The sequence below is a fragment of the Bombyx mandarina genome, chromosome 08 (assembly GCF_030267445.1).
Source record: "Bombyx mandarina strain Sakado chromosome 08, ASM3026744v2".
Lineage (NCBI taxonomy): Eukaryota > Metazoa > Arthropoda > Insecta > Lepidoptera > Bombycidae > Bombyx > Bombyx mandarina.
The window spans coordinates 12,785,875-12,803,247 of record NC_143215.1 but is presented as its reverse complement, the minus strand read 5'-3'; the positions used below and the strand labels follow the sequence as shown (position 1 = coordinate 12,803,247).

General features: G+C 35.6%; 1 protein-coding gene across 3 annotated transcripts; it reads left to right on the top strand.

Moving 5' to 3' along the window:
• Positions 1–175: 175 nt before the first annotated feature.
• On the top strand, positions 176–16,676 carry LOC114242948 (uncharacterized). 3 transcript variants are annotated; one of them, XM_028174284.2, is made up of 11 exons: positions 176–423; positions 504–615; positions 3,770–3,901; positions 5,516–5,574; positions 6,497–6,653; positions 7,142–7,310; positions 7,727–7,909; positions 8,381–8,528; positions 10,181–11,122; positions 11,877–11,973; positions 14,243–15,958. In XM_028174284.2, exons 1-11 carry the CDS (start codon positions 396–398, stop codon positions 14,433–14,435), a joined length of 2,220 nt encoding a protein of 739 aa, XP_028030085.2. In that variant the 5' UTR covers positions 176–395; the 3' UTR covers positions 14,436–15,958. The 3 variants fall into 3 exon arrangements, with proteins under 3 accessions (XP_028030085.2, XP_089585362.1, XP_089585363.1); XM_089729236.1 differs by lacking the exon at positions 10,181–11,122 and having other exon boundaries at positions 14,243–16,676; XM_089729237.1 differs by lacking the exons at positions 3,770–3,901; positions 10,181–11,122 and having other exon boundaries at positions 14,243–16,676.
• The last annotated feature ends 697 nt before the right edge of the window (positions 16,677–17,373 follow it).

Below are 17,373 nucleotides of genomic sequence, written 5' to 3'. Positions count from 1 at the left end.
CATTTTCAAACACCAACTTGCTATATTTGGAAAAATTTATTTGAATTTATTTTAGCGATCGATTTCGTAACCAAACAAATATCATATTTAAGTTGATTTTTCATCCGATCTTAATTATATATTTTCATTGCCTTTAAAATGAATCGAATGAAGTTTTTGTTATCGATCATGTGTTAGTATTGTTATAACAATGACACTAATGATATCCCACCACTACCAGTGTCGAAACAATAAACGGTTAAATTAATTGAGAGAACTATTTTCGTCGTACGTACTTGTAATTTAATTGTATTTTTAAACATAAAAACAAACACCGGTGACCGTTAGCGCACATGCGGGTTCAATTCAAGACGTTGTACGGTGTATTATTTTGAACGGAAAACCTTAAGATAAACATGGACCGGGCAGCGGCTGGTGTCGACGGTAATGCTGAATTTATTATAGTATTCTCTGCGTTGGTGTGCTAGTTAAAATTTAAAACTAATAATAGAAGTGTATTACAGAATGTTACATGACGGCGCTACAGATTTTTGACTATTGTGGTACAGAAAGGAGTGGGTCACTGCGCGTGGACGATCTTATGGATAAATTTGCACCTTTCGTTAAAACTAACAGGTTAGTGATAAGGCGTTGATAATTTAAGTAATTAACCCATTTTACGTTAGTAAAAATACTTATAATGCGAGACTGCGATGTTGTTTCTCGCCAGGAAAAATCATAATAATGAAAATTAGTAGTGATCAATGATTATTTTGGTAATGCTATTTATTATCTTTGTGAAGCTGCATTGCAGATCAAAATATATTTGCTATGAAAATATTTATTATATAGTTGCTAAGTCTGGTGCTTAGAGAGCTTGATTTGTCAGAATTCACTTGGTTGGAGTAGCTATTTTTAGACTTTAGAGATGATTGACATTTTTATTTTGGGTGGCTTAAACTTATATTGAATGTGTACATATCTGGGAAGAATACAGCAGAATATCCTAGCTTAAGGTAATTGGATATGGAACATGTGAGTTTAAATTTCCTTTTTTTAATGCACACACAGGTGAACAACTACATATTTCATGTTGTCTTAATTAAATAAAATACAATAAGCCCCCACCACCAACCAATATTAAATTAATAATATTTTCAATAACATAACATATTTCACAACATTAAAAATTGTACTCTACGTTAAATTTTATTGTTGCTATTTACTATCAGACTAGCTTTTGTTACAACTTATGGTTACCGTAAACTGTTTTACATAATGAATTAATTTGTCTATAAGGTTTTGTAAAGCTTCATCAAGTACCTGATTCAACTCTTTGGTGTGTAAATGTTTCTTTGGTAAATAGCTCTTAAAAAGGAAGGCCTAATTTAGTTATATATTATGTTAATAGACAAAAGTGGTACATCACACCTAAGGAATGACTTATGCACGAAGAAACAGCTTTTTGCCACTCATTTGGTTTTAGCCTGTCTCTCTACTGGGCCACAAGTATTATCTACCTCCACTTTATTCTATTAAGAAAATGGCCTTTAGAGATTTATTTTTATTTTTATTGCTTAAATGGGTGGAAGAGCTCACAGCCCACCTGGTGTTAAGTTGTTACTGGAGTCCATAGACATCTATAACGTAAATGTGACACCCACCTTGAGATAAGTTCTAAGGTCTCAGTATAGTTACAACGGCTGCCCAACCCTTCAAACCGAAACGCATTACTGCTTCACAGCAGAAATAGGCAGGGTGGTGGTACCCACCCGCGCGGACTCACAAGAGGTCCTACCACCAGTAAGAGTTTTTGATATCACCACTAAAGTTCCCTGTTTGAAGAGTTTGCAGAAATTTCTACCACAAAAGAAGAAATAGTTAATACTTACACTAGGTACAGGTCTCGCTTGTTAAAATATCCAATTAAGCTAGTCTCGAAGTTACTTAGCCCATTTCTACATCAACGCTTAAAAATAGCAAACATTTCAAACGCAGAGCTAAACAAAAAGATTATGCCATTGGATAAGGGCCTCTGCAAGCTATAGTTTTTACCTCTCACCTGCTTATAGTATAAATAAGCTTAAGCCTACTTAAGTATTAATTGCAGATGGTATAATAAGTAAAGCTCATAAAAACGAGTAGATAGGATAGATACAGAGTATAAATATATAGAATAGATATTTCAAAACCTCTGGGTCTACTCAGAAACTGTTTTCTCTCTATGTTTTGTATGACTGTGAATTGTGAACGAGGAATTGTCTGAGATAACCAAATGCTACCGAAGTAGTTTTGTTCATTTGATAAGTTGTAAGATATTATTTGTGCTATAAATCATTGTATAAAAAAATCTCTTTCTGGTGTTTCTTAACATGTCCTGAATTGAATTGCTTATATATAAGTTTACATAGTCTAGTTCTTCTCTTTCTGGTGTTTCTTAACATGTCCTGATTTCTATTGCTTGCACATAAGTGTACACAGTCTAGTTTGTTAGTGACAACAATCATATATTGGATATACAAAATTAGCTCTTATCTTCTGCGGTAGTAAATCTCGCTGACACACAAAGATGCAGTTCAAAACATTGAGCTTTGAAAAATTGCCTTTCTATTTACAATCTCGTTTTTGTTATATTTTTGTATAATTATGATATTTTTTATTCTGGCTCAAAATATAACATAATTCCGCAGATAGCAGCTTGGCTCTGCCCCTGGCATTGCTGACGTCCATGAGCGACGGTAACCACTTACCATCAGATGGGCCCTATGCTCGTGTGCCTAGATAGATAGCAAAGAAATAGATAATATTTACAACAACATACTCCACTTCCTTGCAAAAAAATTTGATTAAAACAATATTTATTTTCACGTCAATTTTATGGCATCTATTTTTACATGCATGTTCTTGTACGCGTGTGGTATGTGTCATAATATACTGATTTCTTGTCAGTTAATTTCGTTTCCGCTCATAAGTAGGAGCAATTCTTGAAGACAGATCTTTTTGTATTAAGATTAATGGAACTGATTAAAAAATGAGTAAAAGACCAATTGTATCATGCTATTAACAAACGAAGCGACACTGGCTGATACTGTGTTTTGTCTCTTTCTAACGAACAAACGAAGCGACACTGGCTGACACTGTTTTGTCTCTTTCTAACGTATTTGAAGCCAAAGAGTCTCGTTTTAATTCAATTGAAGCATAATTCGAGGTTGTACGTACTAAAATTCTTGCAGAAATTCGTCTTGTGCAAATGAAGTTTGCTATAAGAGACTAATTTACCGTTTGTTCAACATGTTTCTGCTGCTGTCATTAGTTAGCCTAGCGTTTGTTGACCCAATTTCCACGTTCGTGCAATCGATTACATAAACAAACAATTAATTATGCGCTTAAAAAACTATCTTCTTCCTTTCCTCCACCTATCCCACTACGTGGGGTCGGCACAGCTAATTTTTCTCTTCCATTCTGTTTTATCAGTCGTCATCTCAACACTCACTCCTCTCTCTCTCTCTCGTATCGTCATTCACACACTCCATCCGTTCATGTGCTCATCGGTCGACCTCTTCCCCCTCCACCTTGCACTACCATTTTCGCACATCTCCTAGTCACATGCATCTTCTCTCTACGCATCACGTGCCACGCTAATCGTCCGCTCTTTAATTTGTTGATTACCGGGGCCACTTTCACACTTCCTCTGATGCGCTTAAAAAACTATGACATTTAAAAAAAGAAACATTTCTAACAATTGTTAATGTTACAACGAAAACAAATCTAAATTTAATCATTATCACAGGTCAGAATACACGTACCTAAAATCATTACTGGACCCGGACAAGGATAATCCCGAGATAAGCGTTACAAAGCTAGCGACAGCTCTCCATCGTTACAGCGAAAGCCAGAAGACCAAGCTCGATTTCGATGAGAGGCAAGTAATCCTCTTCCTTCAGTCGATCGCTCATTGTGGACCATCGTGATGCGCCCGCCTGTGACTTTTTTTTTGTAATTTGTAGCCACAAAGCAAGTAATAAGGTACGATTAAATATATATATATATATATATAGACGCTTGAAAGGCAAACGTGACTAAGCGACAATGCGTGAACTTTACAATAGACTAATTTAAAATTGAAATATCTGAAAATAAAACTATTTTAACGAATCCAGCGAAATGATTTTAATAGACCTAGAAATATATTTTTTTTGCGCATCGAATATGGTTATTGCCTATCATTTATGTACAAAGCAGTTATTGTCGCTTAGTTACGTTTGCCTTTCAAGCGTCGATATGTATAATAAGGCTGCCCTATGTACGTGTTGGAATAAAAGATAAGTAAAAATACTGTAGAATGTAGGACATGATAAATTGATGTATAAAACAAACTATTGTAACAAACTAAATATAATTTTGATAAATATCATTTATTATTCTTGTTGAAAAAAAAATTCTATAAATTGGACATTTTATAAACATTTTTGTTGAAGTTTAAATATTTTGAAAACATAGAAATTGGTATTATAAAGGTCGTCAATAGCTATAATAAAAAATCGCTGGTCAAAAATTGTATTTAAATAATTGTCTATAGGTATTATGTAGATCATTGCAAAAATATGTATCTATGATTCGAGATACTAAGAAAAAAATCGAATCTACATTATTCCGATGCTGTCGTGATTGGCGTGTCATGGGTAGCGTTTAGATCGCTGGCTCGTCTCCCATGAAGAAATACATCATATCTACATACATGACATCATTCCACCGATTAAAACTGTTTACATTATTTTGTGTAACGGTTTGCAAATAGTTGCGGTGCTGGTTTCATTTTACGAATTAAGGTTAATTCTATATACATTATAATATTGTTTGCAGTGCACATGTCACTAGAGTTTTCGCCTAAATATTTTTTTAAACATTACAATGCAGATATAGAGCTCGTTTTTGCTTGCACTAAATGTGTCTATAGACATGGTTGGACACCGCCAGTCACATTTAGATTTGAGGTCGTAGCGTTAACTGCATTGACCAACTTCAAGTCACATTGTCACATCCTTAAAACCAGAACGTATGACTGCTTCGCGACAGGAATTGGTGAGATGACACAATAATTTCGCATTCCACTAGTAACTACTTTTGCAGTCCTTTGGCCTAAAAGATAAGACGCCCGGTGCATTCGTATCGAGAGATGTGACGGTGCCAGTGTTCGAATCCCGCAAGCTGGTAATAATTTTTCTAATGAAATACGTACCTGTAAAAGTGTACTAAAAATAAATGCAAAAAAAAGCGGAATTTTGGTGACAACCACTTAACGAATTTATTTTCAATTATGTCAGTATTAAATTGCACATAATTTATGGATAGCTAAATAAGTGAGCGGACAGTTTGATACTAAGCGATAATTAATATACTAGTGGACCATTATAATTGCTCAAGCCGGTTTGGTTATAATTAGTCCGAGAATGCGGGTACACAGAATAAATTATGATTTTAGATCTGCAGCCCCTTCTATACAACAGAAACTTATGTTGTTCGTTGTTTATTGCAGTTTTAATTTGAAAAGTGGACAAGCGCCCCAGGATTCCGATTCCGGTATATCAACAGATGGTGAGATAATATTCACATCTATACAGTGAAAAACTTATAAAAAACCTCTTTATGGATTCTATTCGAAAAATGCGATCCAATTTCTATATAATCGCGGATATTCGAACCGTCGACGCCCTAGACACGTCCTTACGGATCCATCAGATCCAATAACCTTCGTATTAGACGCCTTCAGCTTTACCACTAGGAACAGGCTTAGGGATCTCGGTAACCGTACTCGTTGAACTCGACAAAGAGTTCGACGTGCAACCTAACCCATGAATCAGCTCGCTGAGTTTCTCGCCGGATCTTCTCAGCGGGTCGCGATTCCGATTGGGTAGTAGATTCATTCGCGAAGCAGTTGCTTGAGTTGTTAGGTCTCCTTCGGAGGCGCTCGGGCAGTTGCTAGCAAATCCCACCCCTTCTGGCTGAGCCTTTGCTCGCCCACCTGTCCTGGTGAAACTGGAAAGGCCCCCGGGCCACCAGTGATCTTTTTTTTATTTTTATTGCTTAAATGGGTGGACGAGCTCACAGCTCACCTGGTGTTAAGTTGTTACTGGAGCCCATAGACATCTACAACGTAAATGCGCCACCCACATTGAGATATAAGTTCGGAGGACTCAAGTATAGTTACAACGGCTGCCCCACCCTTCAAACCGAAACGCATTACTGCTTCACGGCAGAAATAGGTGGGGTGGTGGTATCTACCCCCGCGGACTCACATGAAGTCCTACCACCAGTTAAAACTTCAATCCTAAAAAAAAAACTACACAACATAATAATACAAACAAAAAAAAACATCAAATTTACACACAAAAATATATAAATTTCTAAATTTAATGTTTGGATACTGTATAACGAGTGCACCAATATCAGATTTCGTTTACAAGATGTGGTACCTGAAGCCTAATAAACCTTACTAACCGTAAGCCTGGTCTCGTAGGGTTCCAACTCTTGGAGGAGCTGCAAAGCGAGCTCCGGGAGAAGGCCCACTTGGCCCAGCAGCTCCGCTCACAGCTCGACTTCACGGACCGCCAGCACGAGGAGGCGCTCGCCGCGCTCACCGCCGAGCGAGACTCCATGCGATCCCATCTCAGCATGTAAGTTACAGTCCGCATTCGAACTAAACATTGTTTGTTACGCGCTGAGGGTTCGGGATAAATAAAATTTCACCAAAGTACAACTAAGAACTGTATTCGACACTTTGAACACTTAAAACACTCAACAAACACTTTAAAACTCTCAATTCGCTTGTTCGCTGTTTCGCTTCGTGTAGTTCCGATTACTGACTGCGCGCCATCCCTGCAACGCTTTTATAGCCGATACCCCATCCCTAGAATTATCGAGAATATTCCACACATATCTAGTCGTGGTTTCCGCTATCCGACAATAGATGGCGTTGTACTTCTCGGACGTTCTAGGCTCTACTAGATCCTTCGATATTCGTTCTACAATTCGGCGATAGATGACGTTACTCTTACCGGCGTAACAATATCAAACGGAAGAAACACTAAATATACAAAATAAAACAAATCACACAACTTCACTCCTCGCGTTTCCGCCAAATAGTCGTAATGTTTACGCGCAGCCTGCGGGAGGAGAACGCGGCCCTGACGCACGCCCGACGCGACTACGAGGAGGCGACCGACCGGCTGCTGGCCAGCGAGAGGGCCCTGGGCGACGTGCGCCGGGAACTGGACACCAGCAGGCGCCGGGCGAGGGTGCTGCACGAACAAGTCACCACTTTAGAGAATGAGGTATGCTTACGAAGACATTCACTAGTCTACATGCACTGCCATTGTGCCTGCTACTGTCGCAGTGCACTGATAATAATCACGTTATGACTCCTATGGATTCCACTTGTAAAGATGGACTGCTTAGAACCAAAAAAAAAGCACTTAAGATTTCAGATCGGTCTCAGTTACATTGAGTTATGATCCATTCTACTATCCCTACCTCTAAGAGTTGTGTAGACCTGATGATGATTTTTTGTGAATATTTCACTTCACGTTGTGGGCTTTGGAAATTAGAAACTAATTGGATGAGCTTGCTGTCAAACCTCACCATCTTTCTATCTCATTCTCATATCTATTCTTAGTCTGAAATAATACTACAGGAGTAGCCAAGTATGTACATCCATTAAATCTCTTCTTCTTCTTCTTCATTCTTTCAGAAATTGACCTTACAAGAGCTGTTGTCGAAGTCTAAGGACGAGTGCCACCGCATCAACGACATGTACGCCTCGCGACAGTCCGCGCTGCTCGAGGAGAACGAGACGCTCAAGAGTGAGCACGCCGACCTCACGGCGCGGCTGCAGGACCACAACGAGTTCATGCAGCAAATCATCAAGGAAAAGGTACGTTCACACTGTTTACACCACAAGCTCACGAAAACAAACGAACGTATAATTTAATCTCGTAATAACTGTTAGGGAACCGACTAAAATTCCCTTTTTCCTAATCCACGCCATCTATCCGAAACCGAAACGTATTCACGGCAGAAATAGGCAGGGCGGTGGTACCTACCCGCGCGGACTCACAAGAGGTCCGACCACCAGTAAAAATAGCAATAAATTATGCGACTAAGAAGAGAAAAATCATGTACTGAGCCGCTTCGTCTGATCATTTAGAATTTATAAAAATATATATATATGAATCGTATCGTATGTCGTATCACTCTTGTCAGAGCGGTCGTGGTCGTCATCCAGCATCGTTGCTGTGGGCAGATGCTATGCGCCTCACGAGCAATAGCCACTCCTCCCGGCTTGTGGTGAGCCTGGTACACGCATATATGAAACAGTTGTATAATTCTGGTAATACAATTCCAGGTGCTGCTAGAGATGGAATTGAAAGACGTTCTCAACAAATCGAACCAAACCCACACGCGCATGGACCGCTCTATCGATATCAGCTACACTGACGATCAGATGCTGACCGCATTGGACAGTCTCAACGCTGACAGCAGGTTCACTCAAGGTAGCTAGTTAATAACTACAATATTTTGAAGCGAAACTTCTTTAGAACCGTTGCGATTTCAAACTCGATGAAACTAAAAAATAAGTCCATAGAGACACCAACACATAAATGTATAGGATTCAGCCGACGAGAGAATAAGATAGAACACATTATAGACGTTCTCATTGTAGTGTTTTTTTTAATACAGCGCCCTCTATGGGGTTATTTAATACTAACGTGTGTATGAAACTTCTTGTAGTGAGTTTTAATTTAGGATTATACGTGAAGTTAAAATATCAATTCACAGAGGGCGCTACCTTATACTATAAAAGATGATTTACAATTATTATTTACTCATGACAACATTTTACATATAAGTAGAATCCGGATATAACGACCTTCAAGGGACCGGCGAAACTATGTCGTACTAACCGGATGACGTACAAAACGGCAGGATTATTTAAAGTACATATGTTTATCCAACTCATGGAGCATGTAAAATTTTGCATGTCTAACTCTATAGCGAAAAATTGCTTTCTTGTAGCAGAGGTACATTCACGGGTATTCCCCGGTTGCGCTGAAGCTTGACCTACTGTGACAATGCCTTATCCACCGACTCATGAGTAGAAGTCCTTACACGTTTGCATTTTAAAACATTGGCATTAAACAGCGGCTCGACCTTATTGTTGATATTGTAGAATGAGATACGTCAAACTCCTTTGCGAGGGTTGCTTTGATTAACCGGCTTCTAACCAGTGTAATATTGCACTTTTTTCTTCAAATGTAAAATACTTTCGCTTCATAGAACTCATTTTGTCGAGCTTTAAGAACTTGTCATAACAAGTGACAAACACTAACTGTGATTCACGTGCCAATAAAGGGGGCAGGGTGAAGTTAGGGTGCCGAGGTATTGATAGGTTGTGTAAACAAAACATTGTGCGTCGTTTTAACCGAACGTATCATCATAATATTCATAGTTAATGGTCGCTATAAGCAGTTGGTCGCTTAAAACGGAGTCGCACTAAACGGTTATATTTTCTCAGTACCTAACTATGAAACCTAACTTGAGTAATCATTATCGTCGTTAAAAGCGGTTAATCGTTATAAGCGAAGTCGTTGTATATGAATTCTACTGTACTTAGACATTTAGGATAATTAATTGTATTTTAATTTTTTAAGGTTTCACTTTACCACGTGAGGATTGCACACATTTTTTTTTTTAATATATATTCTATTTATTCGATTTTGTGCCTTATGTGCACTAAGTTTAGGGCTTTGTTGTATCATTAGTATTAACAAGTATGAATGCGTATATGTGCTGGGATTTGTTCATGAAAATTGTATCTAAGGATAGATTATTCATGCAACAAGTTAATTTACGAACTTTGAGGGTAGGTGCCTATCACCAGGCGACTCGGAAGCTCATCTGTATGTTTAAAGCAGTATATAATGTTTTAATGAATAATTTTATTAACTAATTCGATAAAATTGAATGTCCGTATGCGATAAGGAACCATCAATAACTATTTACATATTATAGGACAAGTATAGAAAAATATATGTTTGTTAGTCAAACATATGTTTTGCATAACACCATCCAACTTATAATTCTCATTAATTTAATGCTTGTTAACACTAGTTCATTAGGTAAACTGTGTAACGTTGTTTCCTAGAAAATCGTATATTAGACGAGGAGTCGTTTGCGAACGCGCTAAGAGATGACCAGGGGCGCTCAACGAACATGTCCCTATTCGACGAGATACGGCTCAGCTTCTGCAACGTTTCTCGTCACAACATCACCGGAGCGCTCACTGACAGGAGTCTATATCAATGTCACGATGACAGCTCGTTCACTGCCGTCTTCGCTCAGACCGACAACCGTGAAGCATCCGATTCTAATCCTAAAAATGTCATCGCAACTGAAATGAAATGTCACGAAGATACAGCATCACATAATGACGTCACAGCAGAAGAAAAGTTTGTATATAATTGCACTCGAGTACATAACGATCTTTGTGAGAATTTAAACAGTAGTGCGAGTAGCGTGGTGGGCGTAAGCGAAGCCAAACGAAGGCGTTCAATCACAATCGGAACTCAAACTATGAGTATTGTAATTAATACAATCGATAAAGAAACTAGGATAATTGAGACCGACAAAAATGACTCTTACCACAATAGTCATAAAGTTAAAATTGACAAATCAACGAATACTGAAATTAAAGCACAATGTTATCCCATAGAAAATATAGTTGAAACGCGATCGATCGTAACCCAGACTGATGAAAATGATTCTAATGTCAATAACGTTACGGCTCAAAAATGTATTGAATGTGAAATGAAATGTAATTATACGGCCAAATTAGAAAGGGACCTGAGACATTCGCGTCGTAGTCTTGACGAACTACAAACAGAATTGCGTCGCTACGAGGACAGCTTAGCTTCGCTACAGAACTACGCAGACGAGAATGACTCGATAAACAATCAATTAAGAACTTCAGTTAAAGAGTTACAATCAAAAATACATTTACTGGAGAAGGCGTGTGCGAAACAAAAGGAATCTATTGAAAATTTCCAACTTGAAACAAAGTCTCGTGTGCGACATGAGAAGATAAATGGTAATTGAAACGTGATGGTAGAGAACTGTGTTTAGTCGTTTGTTGTCTTGGGACGGTTCCAATGTAGATTGTATTTGATTTTAGATGTGTGTTGTAGAAATAGTAATGTATTGTAGTTTAATAGTGGATTTGGTGGATTATATATTAGATTATTAATTAGAATTTAAAATAATATATAATTCGAGAGGTGAAAAGCTATTTGTTTTAAGCGATATTTTTGAAATATAACAGGAGAGTCATTTAAAATTTTGGAAAAAATTTAATAACAAAAATTTAATTTAGCTATTTAATTGGAGTAAGCTTAATGTAGTAATGAAGATCAATTAAAAACATCGAACTGTTACATGCATACCAAACAATGCAACATGCTAATACCAAATAAAACGCCCCTTTGATTAAAAAGATAAATGTCGCTTAAACCCAATAGCTTTTCACCCCTCGATATATAGATAATAGCGGACTCGATAGACGTTACTCAGTGAACACGTCTTGTATTCAGATATAAATGAAAAACTTCTTTAAATAAATTGTAACAATCTGGACAGTTTTGATGAAATTTTTATTTTAAATAAATATTATTAAAGTACTGTATTGTGAAAGCCATTCTTGAATTCACTGGAACAAACTCATAAAACTTCATCAAAATCGGTCCAGTCGTTTAAGAGGAGTTCACTAATATGCATACGGACAAGAATTATTTAAATATTAAAATATATGTATACTGTATGTAACGATATGAACATGATTTTTTTAGATAATACATCGGTGGCCACACAAGTAGACCAGCCATGTGCAGACTGCGAGAGAAGACTGACCACTACTGCTAATAGAAGTCTGAGAAGCTTTTTTTGGTAAATATAATACTCTGTTTTTAAACAAGCTTTCGGTATGTTTGTTTGTATGTAGCAGAGAATCTTTGAACATAATTTTCACCGATTTCAAAATGTCTGATTAACTTGACAATTAATACACGCTTATCGCTCTAATATTTTGAACAGTAGCAAAAGGATATAGATGATTAATTTTTTAGTTTCGTTACAATTTAGCGTGTTTTTATGAATATTTCTTTTTAAAATTATTTTAATATATACATTTAGATCACAGTAAAATTGTAATTTTTATTAGTGACACATAAAATCGAAGTCTTGAAATTGTATCCTATTAAATCAAGTGTAAAGGGGATGGCCCATTTTCGGCCCAAAGCGGACAATAGATTATAGAAAAAATACTTAGTGCATTAATTTTGTCATAAATAAATATGCATTTACTTTCTTGCAAATAAGCGCCACTATAGTTTACAATAAGTAGTTTAAAAAAAGTAACTCTATTGAAAAAACAAGGATTTTTATTTTTGCGGGAAAAATATTGCCAGCTTCAAATCCTTTTACGTATGAAGTAAATATTTTGAGTATATAAATAAAACATATAAATAAATCATTTTAAGTATTATCATTAATCAAACGATTTTAATGGATTTTATGCACATAAAATAACATCGAAGACATACCCATTGGAATTTAACTTGTAACTATACTTGAGACCTTAGAACTTATATCTCAAGGTGGGTGGCGCACTTACGTTGTAGATGTATGTGGGCTCGAGTAACCACTTAGCAACACCAGGGTGGCTGTGAGCTCGCCCACCCATCTAAGCAATAAAAAAAACTTTACTAGTATTGTTATTTAAATATGTACAACTAAAACGAAAACATAAAAAATAATGTGTACTCGTAAAAAAAGATTAAGATATAAATCAATTATCGGTTATTTAAAAAAATAATCGATATATGAATTTCATGTCATTATTTTTCTTTATACTGACAACACTGAATTTAATCTGACTGACTGACACTTCGCTTGCTGCTTGTGGTGTTGTGCTTGCGTACAAAATGGATGTGTTTTGATTTTTCTTCGATTTATTTTACTTTTATCAATAACGTTTCATATTACGACTAAAAAACATTGTGTGAATTGTGGTTTTACCCTGACCGAGATTTAAAACCGTGTATATGCTCTCCTTTGCTATTTTTAGATGATACTAATTGTGTATGAAGATGAAGAAAATATAGATATTTAAAGAATTAAGTGTGTTTTTATACCCTATTGGATAAAAATAAATTAGGAACATCTTAAACATTAAGAAAAGAAAAGTTCTTGAAGTATCTCACAATCCGACACTTATTTATATAGAAAATTAACCTCAAAACGAGTTTTTATTTTTATTATATTTTTTATAATAGTGGCGTCAATTTCAATATATTTTTTAGATATCCAATACATTTAAGAATTTGAATCAGTACATTTTTATAGTAATATTTGATGTCCATCTTGGGCCTAGCACACTATGGAGAGTGGGCAATCCCCTTTATATCTTTATGCCAGAAACAGATGTCTCTAGTAAAATTAGGCTCATGGTTGCAATAACTCGATGAGTATATGACGTATACTCACGTTATTTGAAGCTTTTTGTTACTTAAATTCATATAACATAATGTATTTTATTTAGTCCAATAAATTTTATATTTGAATGATTGAATTTATCAAACAAGTGACAATTGAAAATGTTGCCAATGTAAAAAAATGCCAAATAATATTAGGCGCTTGTGTACTCTATACTGTTTGTCACAATTTCCCCACATTTTTTTTTATTGCATTGATGGGTGTTCAAGCTCACAGCCCACCTGGTTTGAAGTGGTTACCGGAGCTTATAGACATCCATAACGTAAATGCCGCTACCAATTTTGAGATATAATTTTTAAGAACTCATGCTTTACAGTACAACGGCTTCCCCGCTCTTCAAACTGAAACGCATTACTGCTTCACGGCTGAAATAAGCAGGATGATGGTACCTACCCGTGCAGACTCATGTGAGGTCCTACCACCAGTAATTACGCAAATTATAATTTTGCGGGTTTGATTTTTATTACACGATGTTATTCCTTCACCGTGGAAGTCAATCGTGAACATTTGTTAAGTACGTATTTTTTTTAGGAAAAATTGATACCCGGTTTCGGGATTCGAACACTGGTCCATTCGTGTGTAGCGATGCACCGGACGTCTTATCCTTTAGGCCACGACGACTACACGTTATGTTAACGTTTTCTCCCCATTATGATTCCAGGGATTCGATAAAGTGCCTGTTCCAAATGTTCGCTATCATATGCTTCGCGTGCGCCGTGATCGTGCTGTACGGAGTGACGAGGAGGACCCAGGCGCAGTGCGGGCGCGAGCCGGTACCCTGGAAATGGTTCAGACCCCAGGAGGTCATGGACATGCTGTTCCGAATAGAGTACTTGGCCGATGTACCTATGTAGCTGTATGATGTCGATTTATTACGCTACGTTCTTTGGTTGCTGCAGTGTACATAGTGCGAGTTTTTTAACGCTCTCGATAACGTAAAAGTTAGCTCATATTTGTATGGAATGGGATCGTTTACGTACGTTTGCCGCTAGGGGCGCTGTTCCAACTGCATACAAAATTGGGCTAACTTTTATGCTATCGAGAAAGTTAAAAAACTCGCACTAAGCACACTGCTGTTTTGTTAAGGCGTGACTTATATATAAATTGTAATTGATCAATGGGTATATATATTTTTAATATATAAAAAAACAATAGCAAATAATTTAATTTGACTACATCATACAAATTAGCGAAATTATTTTCAATTTCCTCATTTCAATTTGTTTTGTTATCATTTTATTTGTTACGTTTCGCGTTTCACGTCCAGGCTGCTTAAAGAATTTTAAACTGAATTCTATTTTGAAGAAAAAATGACCCATTTTCTTCAAAATAGAATAGTTTTCCTATGAAAATTAATGTTGTTAGAAAATAAGCTATTCTACATTTATAAAAAAAAAAAATTATATTGATTTTATTTCATTATGACGTAAGTTAATTAATCGAAATTTCTGTACTGCCGCCCGATTGGTTTTTCCGTTGATAACGAAGAGAAAGCGTAAATTAAATGTTTTAAAATTGAAGGTATTAATTTAAAAAGTGGCTGTGGATCAAGACCAAAGTTGTTTATTATAAGTTTTTAAAATACATCGGAACCTTAATTTTCGCTGCAGCTAAATCTCATTAGTTGAAGTCCGAAAAAAAATTAACTTAGATAGGTAATTCATATATAAAACTTAATTTGTACGTTTTAATTGATTTAATTTGTTATTTTTAATATTTCTTTGTAATTGTTCGAGTCCTAGTTAAATTTTAAAAGAAAAGGATGTTTACAATTTCGTACGGTACAATTTTTTGTCTTCCTTTTTTGTTATTGTAATTTAGTTTTAGTTTGCATGTTCTTATAAGAATGTAAGTTAATTTTTGTCGAAAAAAAAAAAGTTTGTCTATTATCTGAATGGTCTTGACAAGAACCGTTGTGTTTAACTTCGACTAATCTATGCGAAAATTGCTTGACTTTATTCAAATTGTTTTTTTTTTTTAAAGCGAAATGATGTAAGATACCTTTCGTATTTTGTATATAATCAAAATGACGTTCTTTCTACAAATAGAATGCCAGATCCCAGATGTCCAGTAAAATCGCCAGACCTGTGATAAAACAGTGCCAGTTAGAAATATAATTTTAAAATTATTTAGTTTTATTAACACAGTGACCGAATGTTATAAATAATGCCTATTGTTGCCAATAATTTGACACTAATAGATTGAGAGTTTGGAATAATATAACATAGGATATGATAGTGTGTTAAAAGTTTACAGTTGACGACAAATAAGAATGACAGTCCTCTGTGACTAAAGTTTCTTTCTTTTTAATTCAGAAATTTGGTATTTCATTATATTATCTTAAATATGTTTCTTGTATCGTGTGCGTTGCTCTGATGACGAGTTACTAACGAAAATCTTTGGACGCCTCAACTGATCTAAATGCATTGTCATCATTTTCAAACAGTCATACCGTATCTATAGATCAAAATTCAGACTCCTTCTAAAAAAAAGGGTTTTTTATGCTCTGACAACAAAACTAGATTTAAAATTTCTCAAAATAGTTTAGTTGTAATTTTTTACGTCCCATAATTATTATAAAAAATCATCTAATACATTAACCACTTAAAACTTTTTTGTTTTAAATATACTTATCGTCAAAAAATATGCATAAGACATTTCAAATTGTATTTTGGTAACAACGAATGCTTGTAAGATTTAAAAGAATTATAACTGAATTATAATGTGTTCAATGTTTACAAAATAGTCGTTTAAAAAAATTAATTAACCATCTAGTTATAGTTTTGAGTCATATCCAAATAATTTCTCGGAACTACTATATAATTACTTATTAGTGTAATCAATGTTGACATTTTTCTCTTAAATATGGTTTTACAAGCATTTACTAGATTAATATGTATAATAATGTGCATTTAATGTTTGCATTTAAAAAGTAAACCAAGCTTACAATAACTTAGCTAACGGTCAGTTTTTTACGAATAATAATATAAATAATTATTACTTAATTTGTTTATTTTAATCTGTGTAAATAAAATGAAAAATGTTAGTAAATCGCATTTATGTTTTAACCAAATAAAGATTAATTATAAGGAGTACAACGATTTTATTTATTTATTCCGTACGCGACTAAACTTGTAGCTACGTCCTTAGGATATATTTTTTATTTTTTTTTATTTATAAGAACGAGTATAGTCACCGGCACGTAACTTGGCAAGAGTCGTTAGATGCGCACAAGTCGTTTTTAAGTCTCTGCGGTTGTCAAGCGGGACGCGGGGAAAGACGTAGCACCGTTCCGAGCGCGCGATTGGTGCGTCAGTCGACCCTTCCCTCCCGCACCTCATCTATGTTCCGTTCGCTCCCGATTACACTTGCGCCTACTACAGTTGTAGGTACCCTTTGTTTATATTGAGTTTTGTTATGAGTTGTTATTATTGCTTGAAATTTAGTTTTTTACGAGTATTATTGTTTTAAATTTGTTTATGCAGTGCAATGCCAGGACCAAATACCAATGACTTATATAATCGATTCCGTTACTGAGCATTTTATTATTTACGCCAGTGACGACAGCGACTCTTCCAGTGACGAGAGTTATGTCGAGGATGAGGAGCCAACTCCTTCCACCAGCTCAGGTGCTACCATAAATTTAATGCAAGAGGTAGCACTATTAAAAAATGATCATGACGACGGCGACACATAATTTTAATATTAAGTATATTTTTTTAAATAAACTTTACTTTTAAAAGTGTTTTATTTATAACACCTAATACATTTCACGAATTCCTCTCTTTTCCT

Coding starts and splice junctions, on each gene's coding strand:
- LOC114242948 (XM_028174284.2), top strand. CDS start 396: ATGGACCGGGCAGCGGCTGGTGTCGACG. Junction 6,654..7,141: donor ATGCGATCCCATCTCAGCAT/GTAAGTTACAGT, acceptor GTTTACGCGCAG/CCTGCGGGAGGAGAACGCGG. Junction 8,529..10,180: donor TGACAGCAGGTTCACTCAAG/GTAGCTAGTTAA, acceptor GTTGTTTCCTAG/AAAATCGTATATTAGACGAG.